The sequence below is a fragment of the Sus scrofa genome, chromosome 17, assembly GCF_054392235.1.
Source record: "Sus scrofa isolate SSC_HxYL_T2T_F1_AM1 chromosome 17, Sscrofa_HxYL_maternal_Yorkshire_Landrace_v2.0, whole genome shotgun sequence".
Lineage (NCBI taxonomy): Eukaryota > Metazoa > Chordata > Mammalia > Artiodactyla > Suidae > Sus > Sus scrofa.
The window spans coordinates 8,689,464-8,713,494 of record NC_139399.1 but is presented as its reverse complement, the minus strand read 5'-3'; the positions used below and the strand labels follow the sequence as shown (position 1 = coordinate 8,713,494).

Below are 24,031 nucleotides of genomic sequence, written 5' to 3'. Positions count from 1 at the left end.
ATGAATATATATGTAAGGATTTCTCTAGAGAAGGAAGACATCTTAATATCTTATTTTTCTAGATAATTTTTGAGTAATATATTTAGAAACAAAAATTCCAGTACCATAACATGCAGTGATCAAAGATTTCCCACAAAATGTATTGAAACCATTTCATTTAGGTTGATTTAACATTTGTGGGTCTACAGGGGAAAAATGTGCCATTCTATTTAAAGATATTTTCTAAGATATTAGCTTAATAAACCACAGGCAACTTTTGGCACTGTGTTAATGATACATATTTTCACAATTCTACTTGAGAGTATGTTTATGTTTAAATATGTATCTCTAGTAGTTACTGGGGTATCCTTCACCCAGACTTCTTTAACTCAACAAGTGTCATAGCTGTTCAACAAATTTAGGGTATGCTTCTCTTTTTTACTTAAGTGCTTCTTTACTGATTATAAAATGTCTTTGAGGACGTCAAGATTAAAAATCAATTTCAGTATTTATTTGATACTCATCTCATTCTGATGAATTTCTCTTTGGTGATATTCTAAACACGCAAAGTACTTTGGAGATACCAAAAGATATGTTATTTCTGTGCACCTAATCATTTTTTTCATTATTCCAAGATACTGTAGTCACTGATGTTGGTTTGATAGTTAATACACATTCATGAAAATGACACATTTCTCATAGAAGAGTCAGAAGAATTGTCACCTGACATCAGAACACTACCCTCATTCAAAAGGAATATGCTTGTGATTTTTATCAGCCAAAAAAACTGAAAGTAACTAAATGTGCCTTTGATTGGGGAATAGGGACCGGAAGCATCTCCATCATGTCTTTCTCAGTGACCTTAATGCTTGTGACTGTGTAAAACAGTCATGACTGCAATTTCACAAATGACCTTTAGTCATTCCAGCCAGATTCTCCAGATGTCTGAAGAGAAAAATGGTGTCTGTGATTCAAACTATCCCATTTTTTTCCTCAACAAATAAAGACATCTACACAGAAATCTATAGAAACTGAAATCAAACAGAAATCAAGACTGAGAGTCAATCGACTGTCAAATCTGAGAGAAGCTTCCACAATCTATAAGACTGATTGAAAGGGAAGGTGAAATAAATCAACTTAAACCTGCCTTGTATGAAATTTTAAAATAAAGACAATCTGAAATTAGGGCATCACTCCTCACTTGCTTTAAAACCTTCTGCAACATCTCTACATTGCAAATATATGGCTTCAGGCTGGTCAGAATATTGTTTTGAAAAGATAACAACATGAGAGGTAAAGGGACTGGCCAGAGGAGAAATGGAAATGCACAATCTGCATTTATTGTGGAAATGCACAATAAATGCACAATTCAAGCAAGGGCTGTAGACACTAAGAAGAGGAAAACTGAAGAGCTGACATAAAAAGCATTGATTTGTGAAACTCTCTCAAAATGAAGGCAAATAATGAAAGTAAAATGGGAGGAGAATTTGGTAGAATGTTAGGATAGATAGTAATGATAGAGCAAGGAATTAGCTTGTTCTTAAAAAATAAATAAAAACAACTTCCATAGAATCAACAATTTCAGAAAACTGCTCTAAATGAAATCTAGAGCTAAGCAGGCTGCACTGAAAAGTCTTACATGGTCCCAGGCAAAGTCAGTAAGTGGCCTTTACCTAACAAAATCAGGAGGCATTTGTTTGTTTAAATCAGGAAGCCTTATATCTAGGCTTTATGTTTATTTTATTCAAGTTTTATCATTATGAGGTGGCGAGAGAACCTTTATGTGAGTATTTTCTTTCAATATTTTGACCCGCACTTTGTCACAGTATTACCATTTCACCCTGGTGTACCACAGTGTACCACACCCAGGAGGATGGCGCTCTTTGCCCACCCCTCAGCCTTCCCTCCAGGATGTGCACAACTGATTTCCTAATCAACTGTTACTGTATCACTTTTGAATGTGACACAATATGTCTTCTTTTCAAAGATGATGTCAAGTTAGGTTAGTGTCGCAGCAACCCACTTTAAGATACCGATTCTGTATCAGTCAGGAGGCACTCCATTAGACTCCAGTAAGATGACCCCATAAAGTAAGAGACTTAAAACAACATAGGTTTCTTTCTCAATCCAAACTTGCAGCTTTCACTCTTGTGAATATGTCCAGCATCCAGGCTGACTGGGAATCCACTCTCTCGAAAACTGGCAGGTTGGTGGATAGTGAATCACACTTAACACTTCCATGCGGAGGTGCATCACCTCCAGTCAACATTTCACTGATCAGTGCGGATGAGGTGATCACACTCAGGTTTCAAGGGAGCAAAGAACTTCAAATCTGCATATGCCCAGAATGAGAACTGGTAATAACTGATGAGCAGAACTGATGGCTACCACATGTTGCCAGTTGAACTGAAGCAGTTATATTCTCTTTTAATTTTCTTATGCTCCTGAAGTTGGTGTGATGATTTAAAAAGAAGGAGGAGGAGGAGGAAGAAAGAAAGAAAGAAAGAAAGAAAGAAAGAAAGAAAGAAAGAAAGAAAGAAAGAAAGAAAGAAAGACAGACAGACACACTTAGGGCTCAAGCCATCAGGTATGAAATTAGGAATGCCAGATTTGGAATTTGGAAGTAAGGATGCCAGATTCTCTCTCCAAAACACTTCCTCTTGGTCTGTTGAAATTGATGATGGCACTTATTAAAAGTCACATCCAACTGGGACAGAGATTGGGTGAGATGTGGTGGGGAATATTGCAGTGCAAATTCAAAAGAAATGTGAACAGCATCACTGCCTTAGACTGTAGTGTCTTATTTGTATACTGAAGTTAAATCCCTTAAAAAGAAATAAAAGAGAAATAGCACTAAAGCTTGGAATATTTTAAGGGAGAGGGGGAGGAGGACATGAGGGTGTAACCCTGTTTAAAGAGCATGACTCAATAACATTTCTGGGATTAATTACCAGCAACAGGATTCAAGTAGAATACTTGAGAAGCTAACGTGACCAAAACCTGGTTAACAGAGATTAATCATTGCTTAGCCACTAAAAGAAAAAAAAGAAAAGAAAAGAAAAAAATGTTTAAAGCTCACAAATCTATACCAAAATGAAGCTGTTGACTCTTCTGCTGAACACTGCTTTTAAAGCCCTTCTTAGGTATAGGACCAGGATACTAAATGAGGGAAATCCTCTCAGTGGAAAGAACCTTGGCAGTAAGATTGGCTACCTAGGATTCACTCCATAGTTTCAAGAAATGTCTGCTCAACTACCAAAATACATCCCAGATGAATTAGAAAGTTTGTTTTTTTATGATTTCATAAAAAATGGGAGAAATATATTTGTCAATGTTTAATAGATTTGGGATGGATAAGAACACTTAAAGAAAAAAAAAAGCAATGCATTATCTAGCACATAAGAAATCAATGAGGTCCTATTCTACAGCACAGGGAACTATATCCAGTCTCTTGGGATAGAAAATGATGGACCATATTATGAGAAAAATAATATATATATATATAATATATATACATACACATATATATATGACTGGGTTACTAAGAAGTACAGCAGAAATTGGCACAACCCTGTAAATCAACTATTTTTAATAAAATTTAAAAAATTTAAAATGATTATAAATTAATTTTATTAATTTAATAATAAAATAAAATAAAAAATAAGGTGCACAGCCTACTGAAAAAAATCAATAAATCTGGCTACAAAAATGAAGGAAATGTCAAAAGTTAAATGAAACCAAGAAAAGACAAATGGGGTGCATGAAAGTTAAGAATTATATTATATATAACACAGGGTCTGTGTCTTTGATGTATGAAAAAATTTTATGGTCCAATGAAAAGTCACAAATAACCCAACAGGAAAAATAGAGGGAAGATACAGAATATTTGAATTTAAAATTTCTAAAGTTGTTTCAAAAATCCATAATTATAAGAACTTTTGCCCTGATTTAGGTACTCTTTTTCATTCCACTTGCTTTGTACCCTTGCTGTTTGGCTTCTAACTGCTGGGTTGCCCAGGGATCTCATCCTTGGCCTGTTTCTTTATCAACAGGTGCTCCCTAGGTGACCTCACCCAGTGCTAAGGCTTTAATCCCCATATATCACTCAATCAATATCAGATCTCTACCCACCAACTCCAGTTATTTATATCCAACTGCTGATTTTAAATCCCCACAATAATGCCCAAAAGGCACACTCACTAAACTTAACAAAGTCAAACAGAACCTTTCTCTCCAAGTTCCATAAACCAACCCTCCCTTCGTTGTCTTCATGATAGTGTATTTCACCACAATCTGTCTCACTTGTCCAAGTCAAAATTTATTTTATCATCAAGAATCCACTTTCTCCTTTTATCTATGAGGAAAAAAATAGAACATTTCCCATATAACTGGGCAGAGAGGACACAAAGAACAATCCACAAGATAAGAAACATGAAAGTAGATAATCGACACGAAAGAAATCTTCAAGATCACTAAAATAAGTGCAAATTAAAAAGCAATTCTCCATGAGCTCATAGTTGAACTTCTGAACAGTGCAAAAATCAACTCAACACAAGTCAACATGCGCCTGAACGTGGCTCTCTACCCAACAAAGTCCCTATCTCAAAGCTGCGAAATGGAGAAACATTGCCCTTGACTGTCCTAACAGCAAATGTTGTTCCACTAGAACTTCCCAAACATTCATACAAAGATTTGGTCTTGTTTTTATTTATTTGTTTGTTTCTCCATTAGCTTTTTCTGAAATTAAATGAAATACGAAAATCATTATTTTGTTATAAGTTTGAAGAAGCATGCATAAGTATGTCTGAGCTGAGAACATTAAGTTTTATAAACTAACAGCCTGTTGTTTAGACAGATGACGGATAGCATAATAAGGAATATGGATCATGTGGTTAAAATACAAAGAAAAACTTGGCAAGGACGGGCTTTGGTATTTGACTTCTCACTGTGCACTAGCAACTCATAATTGTTATCAGATTCTGTTTTATGTTGAGTGGATATGGTCCAGAACTGTGAAAAATATCTTCTCTTAAAAGAATGTGAGGGCAATCTGACTCCATCTGTCACCTGGTCAACTGCCCTGGGGTGATCTAGCTTCTTAGCCAGGTGACCCTCTCCTTTCTCACTTATCTCAAAACTATGTGCTTGGTCACTAAGAATAAACAAATTTCCCTAAATGTGGAGCAAAAGAGTAGCCATGACCTCTCCCAGCCCCCATAGTTCCCTGGTCTAATAAATATCACTTCACCATGAATCCCAAGTCTGTATCTTTAGTCTTTGTGAAAACAGCTGCTGAGATAGTAAAGTAGCCATAATTTCTGAATCATCTTGTATCGAGCCAAAAGTTCAAGGTAAATGGTACCAAGATTTTTATTTGAACTTTTGTTTAATACTCTTTTTGTCGTTTTTATGGAATACACTTTAATTTTATTGCTTTATTATCCAGTAAAACTGGGGGTTTTAAATATGCTATACCCCCGGCTATATTTTTCTGTAGTTGAGTGAATTTATATTTAATGATCTTATGTGAGAACATGGTGATTATTATTTTCTACTGCTTCCAAAATTTTTTTTTGCCTCTGTTCTCTTTCCGTGGCTCTTAACGTGTGTGAAGTAAATGTATTTACCTAGATGTCATACACCAAATTCAGAATAATGATTTCCTCCGTATTCTGACAAACCTCTCTTTCTTGGATTGTCTTTCTCAGGTATCCATACTGTGGCTTAAGATAAATATAATGTTTGATACCATTTTCTCTCTTTTAATCAATTGGTCACCAAGGTTTATCCATTTTAGTATTCCCAATCATTTTTTCCCCCATTTTTCATCCATTGGCTCTGCCATTACCTAATTTCAGATGCTCAAACCTCATCAGTTGGGCTCGGACAATGGAATCTTTGCAAAACATACTTGTAATCAAAAGAACTGGAATTTGAACCAAAGTCTTCTCAAACCTTGGCTCTTAATACCTGTTGAAAAGTGAAGTAAGACCCCTATGTAATAAAAGGCAAGGATTTGGGATTTTAGTCTATACACAATGGAAGTGATGTTAGCAAAGCAGTCTAAAGAGGTTAGTTTGGAGTTATTATTTAGGATGTTACTGCAGTCAAAGAAAGAGTAAGAAAATTATTATAGTAATTGGACCATAGCATGATAAGGGTCCAGCAACAGTAGTTTTAGAGGGGAGATTTAAGGAAAAGGAGTAAGAAAGTCAAGTACTGACAGAAACTTGAAAGGTTGGTTAGCATATTGTTTTAGTTTTCTAATTGTTCTATTTGAATATCAGCATATAATAAAAGACTTCATTTTTCCTTCCCAGGTAAATACAACTGCTAGTGAAGCAACAGCATAGTAGTTAACAACATTACCCAATTTCAAGTATAAAATAAACTTCACATCACCCATTGAAAGCTCTGTTTGTGGTGTTCAAAGGTTTAGTTTTATGTTTGAAGCACACACCAATGCTTGGGTTCTATAAAGCTCTTCAAATAGAACAGGAATCATACATGTCTCTTCCACATTTATCATTTTGTTCAGCAGAGTTTTGTTTGGAAAATGTCTGTGATATCCAAAAACAAAGCTCCAGATGGAGGAGGTGAAAATAGACATATGTTCCAGCTGTTTTTAATCGCTTTTTTTTTTTTTTGGCTGTAGTTGAAATTAAAGCACACCCTTTAAAAGATAGAATCATCACTCTCTTCGAATATGGGGAGATCTTTGGCCACTCACAAAATTTTATCTCTTCTAATAAGGGTTACATCTGTGTATATACACGCTTGTGGGGTATATATGTGTGACTCTGTGGGTGTGCATACATGTTTAAGTGTGTGTATTTAAAGAATTTCACCAAGTAGATCTTGTTCTATATGTGGAATGGCTACCTATGTACATTCCCAAGTCACTGTTAGATACTCTTTACATAATCGAAGTTTAAAAAATTCCTGGAGTTCCCATTGTAACTCAGCCAGTTAAGAACTTGACTAGTATCCATGAGAATGTGGGTTGGATTCCTAGCCTCAGCTCAGTCAGTGGGTTAAGGATCCAGTGTTGCTGGGCTGTGGCATAGGCTGGCAGCTGCAGCTCCTGTTCAACCCCTAGCCTGGAGATTCCATATACTGTAGGTGTGGCCCTCCCCCACCCCCCCAAAAAAAGGAAAAAAAATCCTTATTTCTTCTTATTATAATACTGAAATACCAAAGTAAGTGGCTCTTCATTAGTTTTGCCAGATTTCTGGTCCTTCCAGTGTGATCAAAACTAGGAAAGAGCACTTCTTATGGAATTCTACCTTAACAAGTCTTAGACATCTCAACTCAGTATATCCCTGTGTGATGGAACTGTTCTGTATCTCAGCTGTATCAGTGTCATCCTGTTGTGATGTTGTACTCTAGATTACAAGATGTTTCCATAAAGAGAAACTGGGTAAATGGTACTTAGGATCTCTGTCTCATTTCTTAGAACTGCATGTCAGTCTACAACGATCCCAAAATAAGTTTGTTAAAATCTCAGTCAACTCAATTATTATGTTTTCCCCCAAGAGAACAAACTTCTTTTATCTTTAATGTCTTCTAACAACACCAGCATGTACCTGATGGGAATTTAAGTGTCACCATTCGCTAGTCCCTACCCACCCCCCTTGCCCTGCCCCATTCAGTTCAGTCATTAGGTCTTTCTGATTTACTTCCTGTGTCTAGAAAAAATCTATTTCTTCTTCCTCTTTTTCACTGCCAATGTCATGTTTCAGAGTCTTATTATCTCTTTTTTCAATTAATGAAACAGCCTTCAAATTGGTCTTCTTGCCTCAAGCTTTATCATCCCCAAACAGTAGTTCTCAGCAGTTCTTTTATTTATTTTTATTTATTTATTTTTCCATTATAGCTGGTTTACAGTGTTCTATCATTTTCTACTGTACAGCAAGGTGACCCAGTTACACATATATGTATACAGCAGTTCTAAATGCAACTGTACATTATCTCTCCTAGGAAGCTTTCTGAAAACTGCCAGATCACCACCCCACAACAATTAAATAAGAATATACAGAAGGGGGGCTTGGGCATCAGTACATTTTAAGTTTGTCAGATAATTCTAATGTGCAGTCATGGTTGAAAATTATTACCTTGATCATCTCTCTTTAATTAATATTCTAGAATAATCTGATTAAGACAGAATTCTGGGGATGTCATTTTTCCTTACTGCCCTCTCTGTTATAATTGAGTTGTGTTCCTCCCCAGATTTATGTGTTAGAGTCCTAACTCATAGTACATCAGAATGGGACTGTTTTTGGAGACAGGGTCTTTAAAGAGATGATTATGTTGGATGGACCCTAATCCAAAGTGACTGGTGTCTTTCTAAAAGGGGGGTGTTGGACACACACATGCACACAGGGAGAATGCAATGTGACCATGAAGTTTGGAGTGATGTTTCCATTAGTCAAGGAACATCAAAAATTGTCAGCAAACCACCAGAAACTTGGTGAGAGACGTAGAACAGATTCTCCCTAACAGCCTTATTTCCTCCTGTCTCTAAAGAATCAATGTTCCTAAGTAATTAATAACTTTATCTGTGTGGCCAATACTGTGAAATGAAAACGTTAGATATCATATTTATTGTGTTATCTTGAAGGAAGTGATGGCAGCAATGTTTCTTTTATTTATTTTTCTCTGCACAACTTCCTTGTAGAAGAAAATCTCCTACCATAGCCTGACTTTTGGAAAAGTTGTTTACCTAGATCTCTGTCTCTGTCCACAGTCTATAGAAATATTCTCTCAGATGAAAGATGAAGTTATTCTCAAGGGAGAGTGCATGGGGTGTTTTTTCCAAATTTTTTTCTCTCAGGAACCCTTTGAGACGAGGACATTTCCACCTCCTTCACACACATGCACACACACACCCCACAAAGTTTTTTTAATTTTATTTTTAATGCATTAAATTTCTTCTGGGGGACTTTGATGTGCGCACTTTAAATTGGATGAAGTACATCTCTTTTTAGACAGGAAAACAAAACTGAATAAAAAAAAAGATGAGGAAGAGAAGGGAGAGCTCAAAAAAGGGGAGGACAGGCATTTTCCCTACACTTAGCAAAAGGCCCTGCAACCCTGGTTACATTCCTGAAAAGTATTTGGTAATCTAAGGCTCCCTGCGTCTCTAACACCATCAAGAAGTAACAGTTATTCATGTACATATATCCATTCTTTTCAGATTCCTTTCCTATATGGGTTAATAGGTTATCACACAGTATTGAAGAGATTACTCTCTGCTATACAGTAGGACCTTGTTACTTATCTATTTTATATACAGTAGTGTGCATATGTCAATCCCAAACCCCTAATTTATCTCTCCCCCCATGGTTCCCCCTTGGTAACCATAAATTTGGTTTCAAAATCTTTGAGTCTGTTTCTGTTTTGTAAATTCTTTTGTATCATTTTTTATGATTCAACATATTAGTGACCTCATATGATATTGTCTTTCTCTATCTGACCTACTTCATTTAATAGGATAATTTCTAGGTCCATGCATGTTGCTGCAAATGGCATTATTTTATTCTTTTTTATGGCTGAGTAATATTCCATTACATATATGTAGCACATCTTCTTTATCCAATCCTCTGTTGATGGACTTTTACTTTGCTATACACCTGAAACTAATACAACTTTGTAAGGCAAATATATTCCAATAAGACTTATTTAAAAAAAGTAAACAGTTGACCCTCTCTGTACTCACAATATTGAACAAGCCTAGTGTCTTTTAGACCTTTTTGGGATCTGGAGGTAACATATTCCTCATTTAAAAATCTTACTTAAGCCTATTTATGCCATTATTCAAAAACTTTCCCATCTTGAGTTGGTATTTTCCTATAACAAAGGGCTCTAGAATGTGCAAATAGCAATACAACAGTCTCTCCATTAGTGTCTCCTTTCACTGTAGAAGCTTGAGCCACCTCTTCTCACTCCTGAAATCTCTGGACCACCCATGATGGCCATAGTTGCCTGTGGTTTCTGGTGTGAGAAGCTGCCCTTCTAGGCCCATGCTGTACACCATTAGAGTGGCATTGGGGAATGCCTGCTGAGTCCTCTGGAAAGAAATTCTCACAGACCCTGAGGCCGGGAGGTAGCCTTCTGTGAGCTCAGCACAGCCACCAAGGCTCCTTGCTAAGACAGAGATAGAGCTAAGTCTGGGCCCCCTGGAGTACCCCTATCTACTCCAGGAAAGGGTGGCCTCTTCTGTCCTCCATCCCTTGTCAGTTGACAAGGTGCTGGAAGAGGTCACTCCTCTCTCAAACCCTTGGCTGTGTGGGGTGCCCTTTTGAATCAAATGAGTGAACAGCAATGGAAGTTTGTACAGTTTATGGACAGCAACAGAACCGCACATGATGGAGCTTCTTGGAGAGCTGCTGTTTTTCATTCCTTAATCCAGATGTCCTTGATAAAGCGTGGGATCCCAGGGTCAGCACAACTAGCTGAGCTTCAGGCAGTCATCGTGTCCTGGCCAACAACTGGCTCCATCAGTGCATGTTTACAGACTCTCGGGCCATTGCCAATGGCCTAGCCATCTGGTTCCACCAATGGTCTAGAGAACTGGTCCTACCAATGGTAATCACAGCAATTATTTATCCAAGGTTTCTGTCCTTGGGAGGAATAACTATGGGAATCTCTTGCTTTATAGATACCCAAAAATATAAGTCAAGGTGACATCTTAAAGCCCACAATACAGGCCTCACTTATTTACTTTGGCATTCCAGACATTGTTAAGGGTAATCATTTCACTTCTAAAAATACACAATTCTGGCCTCTTGAACAAGGTGCTCAGTGGAACTTTCACCAGTCTTAGCAGTCTTAGGGTACAAGCCTCATAGTGCACCCTTAAGGCATACTCCAAGAAGATAAAATGAAATGAAACATGGCATATTTCCATCATCACATATCAGGGATGGCTTATAATAAATAGTCTGATTCCATTTTATTTTATTTTATTTTATTTTATTTTATTTTATTTTTATTTTATTTTATTTTTATTTTTATTTTATTTTATTTGTCTTTTTAGGGCTGCACCTGTGCCATATGGAAGTTCCCAGGTCAGGGGTCGAATGTGAGCTGCAGCTGCTGGCCTACACCACAGCCATAGCAACGTGGGATCTGAGCCATGTCTGTGACTTACACCACAGTTCACAGCAACAACAGACTTGACCCACTGAGCAAGGCCAGGGATCAAACCCGCATCCTTACGGATACTAGTCAGGTTTGTTACCCCTAAGCCACAACAGGAACTCCAATTTTTGATGTTTGACAGTCAAAAACCTTCAAGCCTCATCCTCCTGCTCCACCTTTGGATAAGAAAGCCCAGGTGCTCCCTCCTTGGTACTGGCAGGCAGTTCAGACTACAGAAGCCTAGCCCATAGGTAGGAACTGTCTCCTCAGCACCACTCCCTAATCACAATAAAAGCCAAACCAGTCCCCTTTCCTCTCTCTCAAGCCATTTTTAGACCAGCTTAGGAGCCTGCCCTCTGCCCCTCCCCCCCCAGAAGCCTTCATTATGTGGGTAGTAAACCCTTTCATTTTCTCTCAGGCTTTGAGTGGCATCATCAGACCCGACATCCAAAGCAAATACGGCATGGAATGACCACAACATACTTTCTCCTAAGCCTCAATTAATACTTCAACAGTGGGCTCATCAAAACTAGGCTTTGAGCCACCCTGATAGAATTTTGCAATTTTCACTGTAATTTGAATCTACTGAAAACTGGAAAATTTTGGAATTCTCTATTGAGAAGGGTATTAGCAACTGAGAATTCAGCTATCTTTTCCTTTCTGTTTCTCAAATTAACTATTTGTGTATGTACTTTTCATCTGCCAATTCTGGTAAAAGTTGAGGAAGAGCCCACACCCATGTGAAGCCACAATTCTTAGTTCTTTGCAGCCTGTTTAGCTATGTTGCTGAAGAAACAACTAAGTTACTATATTAGGCTTCATCATGAAATAAACTAACATGTTTAAAATTGGAGGTATTCTGAGCTGGGTGTCCCAAACATTCCTAAACAGTTCTGGGATTGGAATTTGAATGACTCAGATGTTCAGGACTGAACTTTCTTTTCTCTCGATCTGGCACATCACTTATGTCTGTTGCAAGGATTTCATTTTTCTAATGCTCATTAGATGTGTAGATTTGTTTCTCTGTGCAGAATTTTTGTTATAAGAAATGGAGATGACAAAGCAAACTAGATGCATATTTATATAGTTTATATATTATAGTTATAGAAGTTGCATATTTATCTAATCCTGTAGCAAGTTGCCAGATACATTTGTAGTGCATTGGGGAAATATGTGGTTTCTTAGCATCTGATCTGATGGGCTTTTCTTTCCAGCTGTACTGGATCTCTTGGGTGCAGCTCCAAAGAGTTTGGAGAAAGCATATTCATTCCTTTTGAATTTGTTCAGATGCAATAAAACTAATTTCAAGTTTGAGCATCAAGAATTTTTACTTCATTTCAAAATTGCAAAAAGTCATGAATTATCTTTAAAATGAACAATTCACATAAATGTTTCCTATCTGAAGATGTGAATTCCAGGGAGATATTTTATATTAATTATTTTAAATAAATACTGTATTAGCTGGCTGCATGCCTCCTGGAAAGATATCCAAAAAAACAAAAGATGAAGTTTTCCACTAATTTTCCACTGAGGAAAAGCATGTATATATTTTGAAAAAAAGGGGGGGGGGACCCAAGCCATGCAGAAAGAAAGAGAGAAAAATTAGAGAAAAAAGTTTCACAGAGGCAAAACATTGACAGAAAAGAGTATGCTAGCAGGTAATTTTCTTCTTTTGGTACAAAAAAGGCATATTAAATCTCATTATTTGGATGCACTTATTTTTTCATCCATGAAACTTTTGTTGAGTACCATACTGTGCCTTCACATCTACTAGGATGGTTATACTGTTTGTTTGTTTGCTTGTTTGTTTAATGTAAAAGAACAAGTGTTGTCAAGGAAGTGGGGAGATTGGAACCCTTGTACATCTTTACTGAAATGTAAAATGTTGTAGCTACTGTGGAAACAATTTGAACATTCCTCAAAAAGTTAAATAGAATTATCATGTTATCCAGTAATTCTATTCCTAAGTAGAAATCCCAAACAATTGAAAATGCATGCTAAAAGAGATACCTGTACACCAATGTTCACAGCAGTATTATTCGAAATAACCAAAAAGTAGAAACAACCCATGTCCATCATGAATAAACATGTATATAATGTTTATACATACAATGGACTATTACTCAGTCATGAAAAGGAATGAAGTTCTGACACAGTCTCCGACAAGGATGAATCTTGAAAATAGTATGCAGTAAAATAAGCCAGGCAGGAAAGCACAAATATTATGATCCCACTTGTATAAAATATCTAGAATAGCGAATACATAGAGAAGGAAAGTACTTTAGAGGTTACTACAGACTGATAAGGAGGAGAGATTCAAGGGTTATTGCTCAAAAGATCAAGAATTTCTGTTTAAGGTGATGAAAAATTTTGGAAATAGTGGTAAACATTGCACAACCTTGTAAATTAATGACACTGAATAGTACAATTAGCAATGGTTAAAAGAACACATTTTATGTTTTTTATATATACACACACACTTATGTTATCGCAAGAAAAATATACCAAAGAAAAGGTATAGAATTATCTTTCGTGTTTGTTCTTGCATAAAGAAATACTGGGAGAGGAGTTCCCATCATGACACAGTGGAAATGAATATGACTAAGAACCATGAGGTTGCGGGTTTGATCCCTGGCCTCGCTCAGTGGGTTAAGGATCCAGTGTTGCCATGAGCTGTGGTGTAGTTCACAGACATGGCTACGATCCCGTGTTTCTGTGGCTGTGGTGTAGGCTGGCGGCTATAGCTCCAATTGGACCCCTAGCCTGGGAACCTCCATATGCCGCAGGTGCAGCCCTGAACAGCCAAAAAAGAAAAAAAAGAAAAAAAAAAAAAAGAGAAGAGAAGAGCAAAGCAAAGCAAAGAAGAGAAGAGAAAAGAAAACACTTGGAGAATATGTCCAAAACTAATGTAAGTGGCTATTTAGGCAACATGAATATTCAGCCTGTATACACTCATCAAGTTGTACTGGTTAAAATATAGAAATACTCTATCCCAGTTGGTTAAGTGGCCACTCCCCCATTCTCTGAATTCTCTATACCTCTGCTTTAATCCCAGGATACCTGATTGCCCCATGATTCAGCAAGTGAAGAGTTAACTGAGGCAGGGCAGGGATCTGGCAGACTGGGGTAGAATGGTAACAGAGTAGAAAGTCTGCTTTGCCTACAAAACCTTTTAATATCCTTTTGTTTTGTGAACCATGTAAATGTGTTACCCATTTTATAATGAAAATTTAAAACTAAAGATGAAGAACGAAACAAGTGTGGTGCAAAGAATTCAGGAGCTCAGAGAATGATGAGAGGGTCAAATATAGATGGGGAGGAAAATTAAAAATTAGGTATGATATATAAATTAGATTTTTTTTGTCTTTTTTTGCTATTTCTTGGGCCGCTCCTGCGGCATATGGAGGTTCCCAGGCTAGGGGTCGAATCGGAGCTGTACACATCAATACGGGATCCGCTCTGTGTCTGCAACCTACACCGGATCCTTAACCCACTGAGCAAGGGCAGGGACCGAACCCGCAACCTCATGGTTCCTAGTCGGATTCGTTAACCACTGTGCTACGACGGGAACTCCAAAATTAGGTTTTTTTTTAAAAGGAGGAACAAAAGACTAAAGGAGTAAATTATGACCTTTAATGGGGAAATTCTAAATGGGAAATTATTCGGAATTTTGATTACATGAAATATGAATATATTAAGATGGCAAAGATAATGCATGACACAACGTGGATTTCAAATAAAACATTACTACAAAAATGGTAATGATTTGTTCCCATTTTATTTAGGAATGATTTAGAGAAAATATACTAAATTTTATAGGAGAAAGAGTGTCTATACTTAAGTGAAAGTCCAAAGTCAATGAGTAATATTGGAATATGAAACAAAAGCTATTTTTTGCTGATTTTTACAGATGTTTGACTATGATAGTTTAGGTGTTAGACATGCAGAAAAATTACCTCCCCTCTCTCTCCCTCCACAGCTACACTTTAAGAAGCAGTCTATACCTATTTTTCCTAATTGCATTAGCCTGCATTTATTCCTTGATCTACTTTGTCAGCCTGCCCAATCGGTATGAGTGAAGTGGCTGTGGTTAAGGCCAAAAGGCCAACACATGGCTGCATCACCTCATGCAAACTCCCTGTTGCACTGGCATGCGTGGACAACCCATCATTCTTGAAAGGTTCTCTTTCTTTGGTCTCTGTGATACTACACATTCCTGGTTTCCTTTAATCTTCTATGATGACATCTTCTCAACCTCTTTTGCTGGCCTATTCTCCTCTACCCAGCCATTATTAGTGGATTTTCAGGAATTGGTCATAGAGCTTCTTATCTTCTCATTCTCCTTTCTTCCAGAAGAGCTCACCATATCTATGACTTTAATTTCCAACTACTATATGCCAGTGGACCACGACTCCCACCCCCACTGCCACAACCCTTTACTTTAATCTCTAGGCTAGACCTTTTCTCCAGACTGCAAGCACAAATAACTAAATGTTTCTCAAGCTCTCAATATGAATGTCTCAAATATACCTCAAACTAACCATGTCAAATAATCACCCTCTTCATCAAACATCTTTCTTTTCGGTGTTCCTATCTTAAAGACAATATCATTCATCCAAATGCACAGTCAGAAACTTAGTAACATTCTTAACATTTACCTTTTAATAAACCCCCATATCCATTTCTTTACCAAGGAATGTCAGTTATTACCTCCTAACTATTTATTACAACCCTGTATTTATTTCTATCTGTACTATCAAAACCCTAGTCCAAGTTGCCAGCATCTCTCTCCTGGATTGTGGTAAAAACTTTGTAACTATTCCAACTGAAATGTTGCCCTCTATAATCTGAAAAACTACTGGGTGGAAAGTTTGCAGCCCTCAAATTTGTGAAGGAAGATAGTAAACTCTTAAATTTCCAAAGTGCCTGTAGGAATAATAATTATTTAAATACACAGCAGAAACATTTATCTACATTACATATTATCATTAATAAATACCATCCCCTGTTTAATTAGAATAGTTTGAGAACTGGTAGAGAAAAAGGTGAATGACAGGCACTGTTTCCATTCTGCTACATCTTCTGCTTTGTATCTGACCTTTCAAAAGCAGAGTATCCAATACGACTTTTCTCATTCAGTCTTTTCCAGATTATTCTGGGGTCATCTGAAAGCCTGGGAAGGCTCTGATGTGCTTCTCTGATAAGGGTAAGAAAGTCTTTTGTATGAAGATGTTCATCTATTTTCTCTCGGAGTAGAACAGACTCCAGTAAAGTCTTCTTTTGCTTCAGGAAGGCAGATTGGGCCAGTTCTGCTCTTTTCTTGTTACAACTGGGACACTGAGAAGAAATGTGTTGCTTAGATGTTGCCACCTGTTTGAGTGCTGCCCTCATGTTTTCAAAATAGAGTCTGTTCAAAAGCTCATTAGGGACAGTGCAGTTTAATACATTTGTCTCTGGAGCCTCTGGATTCGATCTAGGCTGCAGCTTTTTATGTCTGCTGCTTGTTTTCCCCTTAGAGTTCCCTCTATGATGGATCAGATTTATCTTAATGGCGCAGAAAGACTGCAGGGCATTCAGTTCCTCAAAGGATGCCTCAGAGATTTTTGTTTGAAGTTTAGTGTCTGACTGGTACTGTCCAGAGTTTTCTTCCTTGCTCTTGAGGTTGTTGATCAGTTTTCTGCTCAACTTCTTTTCATTATTTTCGAAGTCTGAAAGCTCAGATTGGTCGTCTCCATATTCTGAGCGTGTAGTCGGCGTTCCACCCTCAGATATGCTCCCAGAGCCGTAGGACCTGAGATGCGGTCCTCCAAAGGAACTGAATGAACTAGAACTCTGTACCTCATCCGTAAAGGACTCGAAGGTCTCCTTAGAAAGGTCTGCCATTGTCCAGGAGTCTGCTTGGGCCAATCCCCCTATCTCTCCGAATCCTCAGGCTTCTAGGCGGATGGCCATCACGTTGTATCAGGTTCTGCTGCTCGTCTGCTTTGCCATAGTCAAGGCTGCCTCAGGAAGTAGAAAGGCTGGAGCCCCCAGGGTACGCGTTTTGGAGCCAGCGGTTCTTTCAGGAACCTCTTCCGGGCGACGCCTTCCTGCTGCCTCGGCAACCCGGAAAGATCATGCGCAGTGGGTAGCTGAGGCGCCGCGCTCCTCCCCTTCTCCCGCCCTTCCAGAGCCGACTCCACCTGCCTAATTCCTGCCAGGTTTTCCGGGCTGCCGTCTGTTTTTACCCGCTGGAGTCTCTTCTTCCGTGTTATTTTAGCACAAAATCTAATAATCCTCGAGAAAAGGTTGCAAACGCCCCTTCCCCTTGAACTCAGAAAAGTGTACACGTGTATGAAGCCAACCGGGAAAGGCGGTCTTTAACTAATGCAGGAATGGATGCGCTGCCTAAAGTACCCACCACCCTCCCCCACCAAAACCCCGAAACGGCAGCAGCAAAAACATCCTGCTGGCGAAAACACACAAGCAAAAACATATCTGCCAGGCTGATAGCCAGGAGATCACCTAATCATAGACCATGTGCTAGGGTAAAAATTGAAGTACTGAAACCATTCTATAATACTCCTGAATGTCACGGCGGCTCCTGTTTCTCTAGCCTCATCTTGCACAGCTTTCTGTGCTCCAGCGTTTCGGACGACTTTGCAGTTTTCCAAATCACGGTTTCTCAGATGTTAGGTCAGGCAGTGTCTTCTCTGAATGGCACGCTGGCATTCCTCTCCCTTTATATCATTAATTACTGCTCCTTTTACAAGTTCCTTTTTTTTTTTTTTTTTTTTTTCAGGAAGGGCTTCATACCCACCCCTACCCCCCAATACCTGACTTTACAGCCTTTCTTTCAGGGTTTGCAACTCTGTGTTTTATGCACATTTGACAAGTCCTTCCACATCACCCCCACCCCCGCCCAGGTTAAAAACCCCATGAAAGCAGAAATCCTGTCAGTGTTGCCCAGCAGTGAGCAGGTATCTGATACATAGAAGATGTTGGGTATATTCTGATTGAGCAAATGTGTTGAATGGCTATGGAAACAGAAATAAGCATTACTTCACACAAGCCCACACCTGGATCTTGTGGCAGCTCAAGGAATTCCAGTCTTCTTCCTGAAACCTCCAAATTGACTGCCACTCATAATACATGCTTTTACAATAGAGTTTTTAAAAATAAGGAAGATTTTTAACAGTTATTCTCGGAAATTATATAATGTAAACTCTGAAGATTGACTTTTTCTAGATCTTAATAAATATCTGAATCTTGATCTTAGGAAATGCCTGAGATAATTTTGAGAGAAAGGGTTCCCTTGCTCAGGTCCTTCTCCCGCGCGTGCGCGCTCTCTCTCTCTGTGGTGTTATTCAAGTCTAGCCAGATATATTTAAGGTTATTCTAAAAATGTTCATTTTGGCAGAGTAAAAAGTCTGAAATGTTCAAAAAGCATCTCTCAATTACGAGCCAGCTTCATACTGAAGATAAAGAGATCCCCATTTCACTTATGTAACCCAAAACATATTTTATCATATAATATTCATCTTTTAAAAGAGGTAATAGATAATTTGTGGTGAACACCAAATAATTTCTAGCTCAAGAGTTCAAGATTTTCATTTTTATTTTTTGTTTCAAAACTCTCTCTCATTCCCTGAAATATTTACACATTCTTATTTACACACAATTCATTATAACACACATTTTCACCCAAAACATTGAACAGGAGAGCTTAAAGTATAGCCATATCTTCTAATATGCTAAATGTATGGAGTAATCTGTCTTTTAATTTTTTTAAATACCATTGTAAATATCTTGATTACATAAAAATAACTTTGCCCTAGAAGCAAGTAAATTTGCTAAAATTACCAATTTCTTTGTGATAACTAGCAGAATTCAGTTAATTGTTCAGCATTCTAATATGTGTATTATCTAAGTAGAATAGCTCACCAGTACTGTCATCAAAAAAGATTCATGAAGACAGAGGTCAAAGCTTGATTTGAAACATAGAAACTATTGTAGAAAGCATATTTTTTTTTTTCTTTTCACAGAATAAAGATTAAAGTTGACATTACATAAAAATCCACACTTCTTTTTATCAGTTTTCTATACATGAAGTAAAAACAATATTTGCATACTCTCTTTGCTGTATATAGGAATTGTCATTGAGGTATCTGTCAAAAGAAAATCTCAGAACATTCCATGAGCAGTACTGGCAAAAACACATATTCCATATTGTTTAGAGATTCAGAAGAGAATTGCAAACAACTGCAATGTCTTAAACTAATTCTTAAATTTAGATGTTTCCGGTGAGAGAAAACAAATACAAAAACCAGGAATGCATAAAGGGGAAAAGGACATAGGGAGCTGCAACTTTCCATCTTATCTAAAATCTTTTTACTATCCCAATGGATATGAGTCACTCATACTCACTGTACTGAAAGCAGATTGTATCAAGATTTACATCAAAAAAGTGTAGTATGTCATTTTAAATATTTTATGTTTGTTTTTATCTGGAAAACAAAGATCGAGGAATTGACAGGAAACACAGCCTTTCCAGAAAATTCATAGAAACATTTCAGTGTCTCAAGAACTTTATTACAGATTTGCTCCTTCTTTTAGGAAATATCTATGAACTTCAGAACAACTTTTTGCAAAACTGGAATTATCTAAAACTAAAACGAACTAAAACCCCCCAAATTATGCAATCAACATTCAGATGTACCAAGATAACACTTCATTTTTATTTTCTGTTATTAACATAACCTTCTGTAAAAGTTCTCATTCATTTTGGTAGCTGTGGAAAACCATTAACCTGATAATTAATGACATCCCCGATATCCCCATGTCGGTCAGCCTCATTCTGGCAAATATTCAGTCAAAGTTGAGATGACTCCCAAAGAGACTTAGTCCTTTCTTCCCTCTTCTCCTACCCAAGATTGTGCTTTGCGAGGGGAAAACTTTCTTATCTTTGGGGCCCTTGGTGTAGGGGGATCAGACTTTGTGCAAATCTTTTTGGGCCCTGGGTGTGTGCTATTTTCCACCGAGGCACAGGTAGCCTGGTTCCTTCCAGGATCCTGACAAAATCCAAGGCTACTGGAACTTGTCAAAACCTCTCTCAGCCTTCTTGCCTGCATCTTAATATCTACAGGAACTTTGTTTATTTCAAAAGCCTGCTGAGAAGTGGCAGAGAAAAGGGGGAATGTCGTCTGGCACATAGAGTATAGCCTTCAGCCCTTGCATTGTCACTGAGGTGACTTCCTATGGCAAGTTCTTGTTCCAGAAATCTCAAGCATCTTGATATCTTTTGGGGTTGATGGAACGATGGATGGGGTCCCTTAGAGATCATATTTGTGGCTAAAAGCTGCCTGGGCTGTGAGTGGGAGGTCACAGGAGGGAAAGAGACAAATCAGGTGCTCCCGGCCTAACCATGGCCTGGCACTTCTTTTATCTTCCTGCTGTCACCATCTCGCCCTCATAAGACATAATGGGGAGCAGGGGCAAAATCTCTTCCAACTTTTCCTCAATAATCAGATATGCTTTGCAGCTCTGGGGCTTCACCCCAGAGGCAGGAGGTCAAAATAAATTATTCTTCCTGTCAGAGTCCCTCTCTCTCTCATTTCTCTTTCCTTAGAGGGAGAAGGGCAAGCTTTCAGCTTCTTCCTGTCCAGCAGGAACTTCTCCTTTGAGGGATCATAGTGGCATCTTTGCCAAGGTGGCTTTTGGCCTATACCCTTTTCTGGAGCCCTTGTGGTGGATAAGGTACCAAGAAGGAAATCTAGTTTATGAATAAGGGAAACTAAGTTGACAAATCCTTCAAAAATAGTTTACCCTTTACGTAAACTTCACAACACTATTTTTGGTTCTGTGATCAAGCAAAATGAAAAATTATTTCCTCTTCTTGAGGGGTTAGTTGAATGTATCAGAAATCTCACTGTGAGAAATCATTTTTGTGGAGTAAGGAATCTTATATCACACCTGATAAAAAATGATTTCAATCTATAGCACAGTGGTTGTCCTTCATATTTAAAAAATGTTTCACTAAGTATCTCAATCTTTTCATTCTTTTTGTTCCTATTCTAGATTTTTAGTTTAGTTAGGTTAGTCCCCTGTTTTAGCCTTCAGTTTTATTTGTCTGAAATTGATAATTTCAATTTGTTATTTAAAATTTATCATTTTAGTGATATTGATTGCTCTTATGAAGAGCTGCCTTTTACTTTGCTATTGTTTTGCAAAGATAATGTGTTTATTGTAGGTACTTTAAAAGAAAAAGATGAGCCAGAAATATTGATTTTAAGTAAAAGTTACTTGAATTCTGACCTCCCAAAAGTAGTCACTATAAACATTTACAAAACATCTTAATGTTTTTTCCTTGAATAATTTTTTCTTAATAAAAGCTAGGTTAAATTGGATTTATTCATAAGCAGTAACGTGAACACTTTCCCATTCAATTTCTAAAACTTATTTTTCAACATAATTTTAAAGGTAGTATTGCATTATTTGATTTATTTAACTAATAAAATTATTTAAACACAAGGCATTTCCAGGCCTTGGCTCCTCAAAATTGTTGGAATAAGCATTTCTCTAGCTAAGTCTTTTCATAGCTATAAATTAGGACAAACTCTATAAATTGTAAATGATAGGTCAAAATATTCATTTTCTTTCACATAAATTCTAAATGGTTTTCCAGTTTGCCTTTTTCTTTGCCTATGCTGTTTGCCATGCAAAAAAAAATCTGACTTATCTCATGTAGCAAATTTATCAATCATTTTCCTTATTGATCTTGGATTCTTAGATTTAGAAAAATTTTCCCTGCCCTCACGATACAAAGAAGCTCATTCATGTTTTCTTATAGTACTTGTGATCTTTTTATTCTCTTGCTTTCAAACTCGGATCCTTTTCTGGTTTGTTCTCTAATGTAGTAGGAAGAATGAGCTTAAATTTATATTTTTCCATATGGATAGCCAGTGATTCCAACAATATTTACTAAAATATTCTTTGTTACCCCATTGTCTTTAGATGCTGCCTTGATCATAAATTCCCATATGTATTTCAACTCTAGTACATTGGTCTGGTTTTTTTTATCACATACTAATACCACACGGTTTTAATGGTTCTATAATGTTTTAACATCTTGTAAGGCCGTTTTCTCCTCCATTTTCAAGAATTTCTTGGGTGTTCTTATTTGTTTATTTTTCCAAATGTATTTTATAACCAACTTGTCTTGCTCCAGGATAGAAGTAAAGAACATATGGTATTTTATTGAAACACCCTAAACATTGAGGATTTATTTTAATTGAATCTTCTTATCCAGAAATATAGTACATCTTTCCATGTGTTCAAGGGTATTTGATATCATTTAGATATTTTTTCATTGATTCCATCCATTTATTTTTATTTTTATTTTTTTTTTTTCAGCATGTGAAAGTTCCCAGGCTAGGGGTTGAATCAGAGCTGCAGCTGCTGGCCTAAACCACAGGCATGGCAATGCCAGATCCAAGCCATATCTGTGACCTACACCTCAGCTTCCAACAACTCTGGATCCTTAGCCAACTGAGCTGGGCCAGAGATTGAACCCGCATCCTCATGGATACTAGTCTAGTTGGGTTCGTAACCCTGCTGAGCCACTATGGGAATTCCTAAGATTTTTTAAATTTTTATTTTTATTTTATTTTATTTTATTTTATTTTATTTTTTTGTCTTTTTAGGGCCACACCTTTGGCATATGGAAGTCCCTAGCATAGGGGTCAAATTGACTTACACCATAGCCATGGCAATGCCTGATTTGAGCTGCTTCTGTGACCTACACTACACTCAGGGCAGTAACAGATCTTTAACCCACTGAGCAAGGCCAGGAATCGAACCCACCTCCTCATGGATACTAGTCGGGTTCTTAACCGGCTGAGCCACAACAGGAACTCCCATTTCTTTTTAAATTTATGTATTTTATTTTATTTTATTTTGGTGATTGTAAAGTACCTTGTTTCTTCTACTGCGTTTTCTAAATGGTTATTATTTGTATATTAGAAAGCTACAGATTTCAGTATTTCTATTTTATAGCCTAGTAGTTTAATCAGTTTTTGTTGCTTTAGAATGGTTTTTTATTTTGTTAAGGGTATGTATTTTTCTTTTTAAATTGGCTTGTTTCTTTCTTTTGCTGTACAGTTCTATAAATTTTAACGCATTTATAGAGTCATGTAACCACCACCAAAATCAGGTATAGAATTTCCTTCTACCATCTCCCTAATAGTCACCCCCTCGACCTACTCATGACACTGAGGGCTGTGAGGGAAGGACATATTCCAGGCCTCTCTCCTTAACTTGTGTCTGGACGTCTTCATGTTCATACAGCATTCTTCCTTTATGCATGTCTCTGTGCCCAAATTTCACCATTTCTAAAGACATTAGCTATATTGGCGTCCAGCGTTACTGCCCCACCCTAATGATTTCATTTTAACTTGATTACCTCTAGTAAGACTCAATCTCAAAATAAAGTCCCATTATGAGATACTGGGGGTTAGAACTTCAACATAAGAATTTGGGAAGTGGGGGGTAATTTAACCTATAACATGTGATTTATATGAAAATCAAATTAAAGGCAAATTTGTCTTCCTCCAGGATAGACTTTTAGTATAATACTTCTTGATTTGCTGAGCGAGAAAAATAGAATTAAGTATAGGGACTTAAGACCAACTGTATTATAGATATATATGGAGCTACATTACATATTACTGTATTTGTCCGTAAATTAAGAAGCATAATTGTTTTAGATAATGGCCCATGCAGTCCTTCGTTGGTGCAAGTTATAGTTTCTGACACTATCACAAACTTGACTGGCCAGATAGTAGATTGTTTACATCTAGTATTTTAAGTAATAAATTATTGTTCTTATTGGAAAATAAGTAACTCTTAAAAATTTAATTTTATGTATTTTTTA

General features: G+C 37.3%; 2 protein-coding genes across 10 annotated transcripts in view; one reads left to right on the top strand and one right to left on the bottom strand.

Annotated features, from left to right (window-relative positions):
- Window positions 1–24,031, top strand: part of DLC1 (DLC1 Rho GTPase activating protein) — a 465,100-nt gene that overhangs the window by 9,604 nt on the left and 431,465 nt on the right. For 2 of the 9 annotated variants that reach the window (XM_085002953.1, XM_085002952.1), the window contains exon 2: window positions 16,261–16,327. The exons of the other annotated variants lie outside the window; for them this stretch is intronic. The gene's annotated coding sequence lies outside the window, so the exon portion shown is untranslated. The remainder of the gene's footprint in view (window positions 1–16,260; window positions 16,328–24,031) is intronic. 9 annotated transcript variants of the gene reach the window in all.
- On the bottom strand, window positions 16,104–17,220 carry C17H8orf48 (chromosome 17 C8orf48 homolog). Its single transcript, XM_005674591.4, has one exon. The coding sequence runs from the start codon at window positions 17,002–17,004 to the stop codon at window positions 16,195–16,197; it is 810 nt and encodes a 269-aa protein (XP_005674648.2). The 5' UTR covers window positions 17,005–17,220; the 3' UTR covers window positions 16,104–16,194.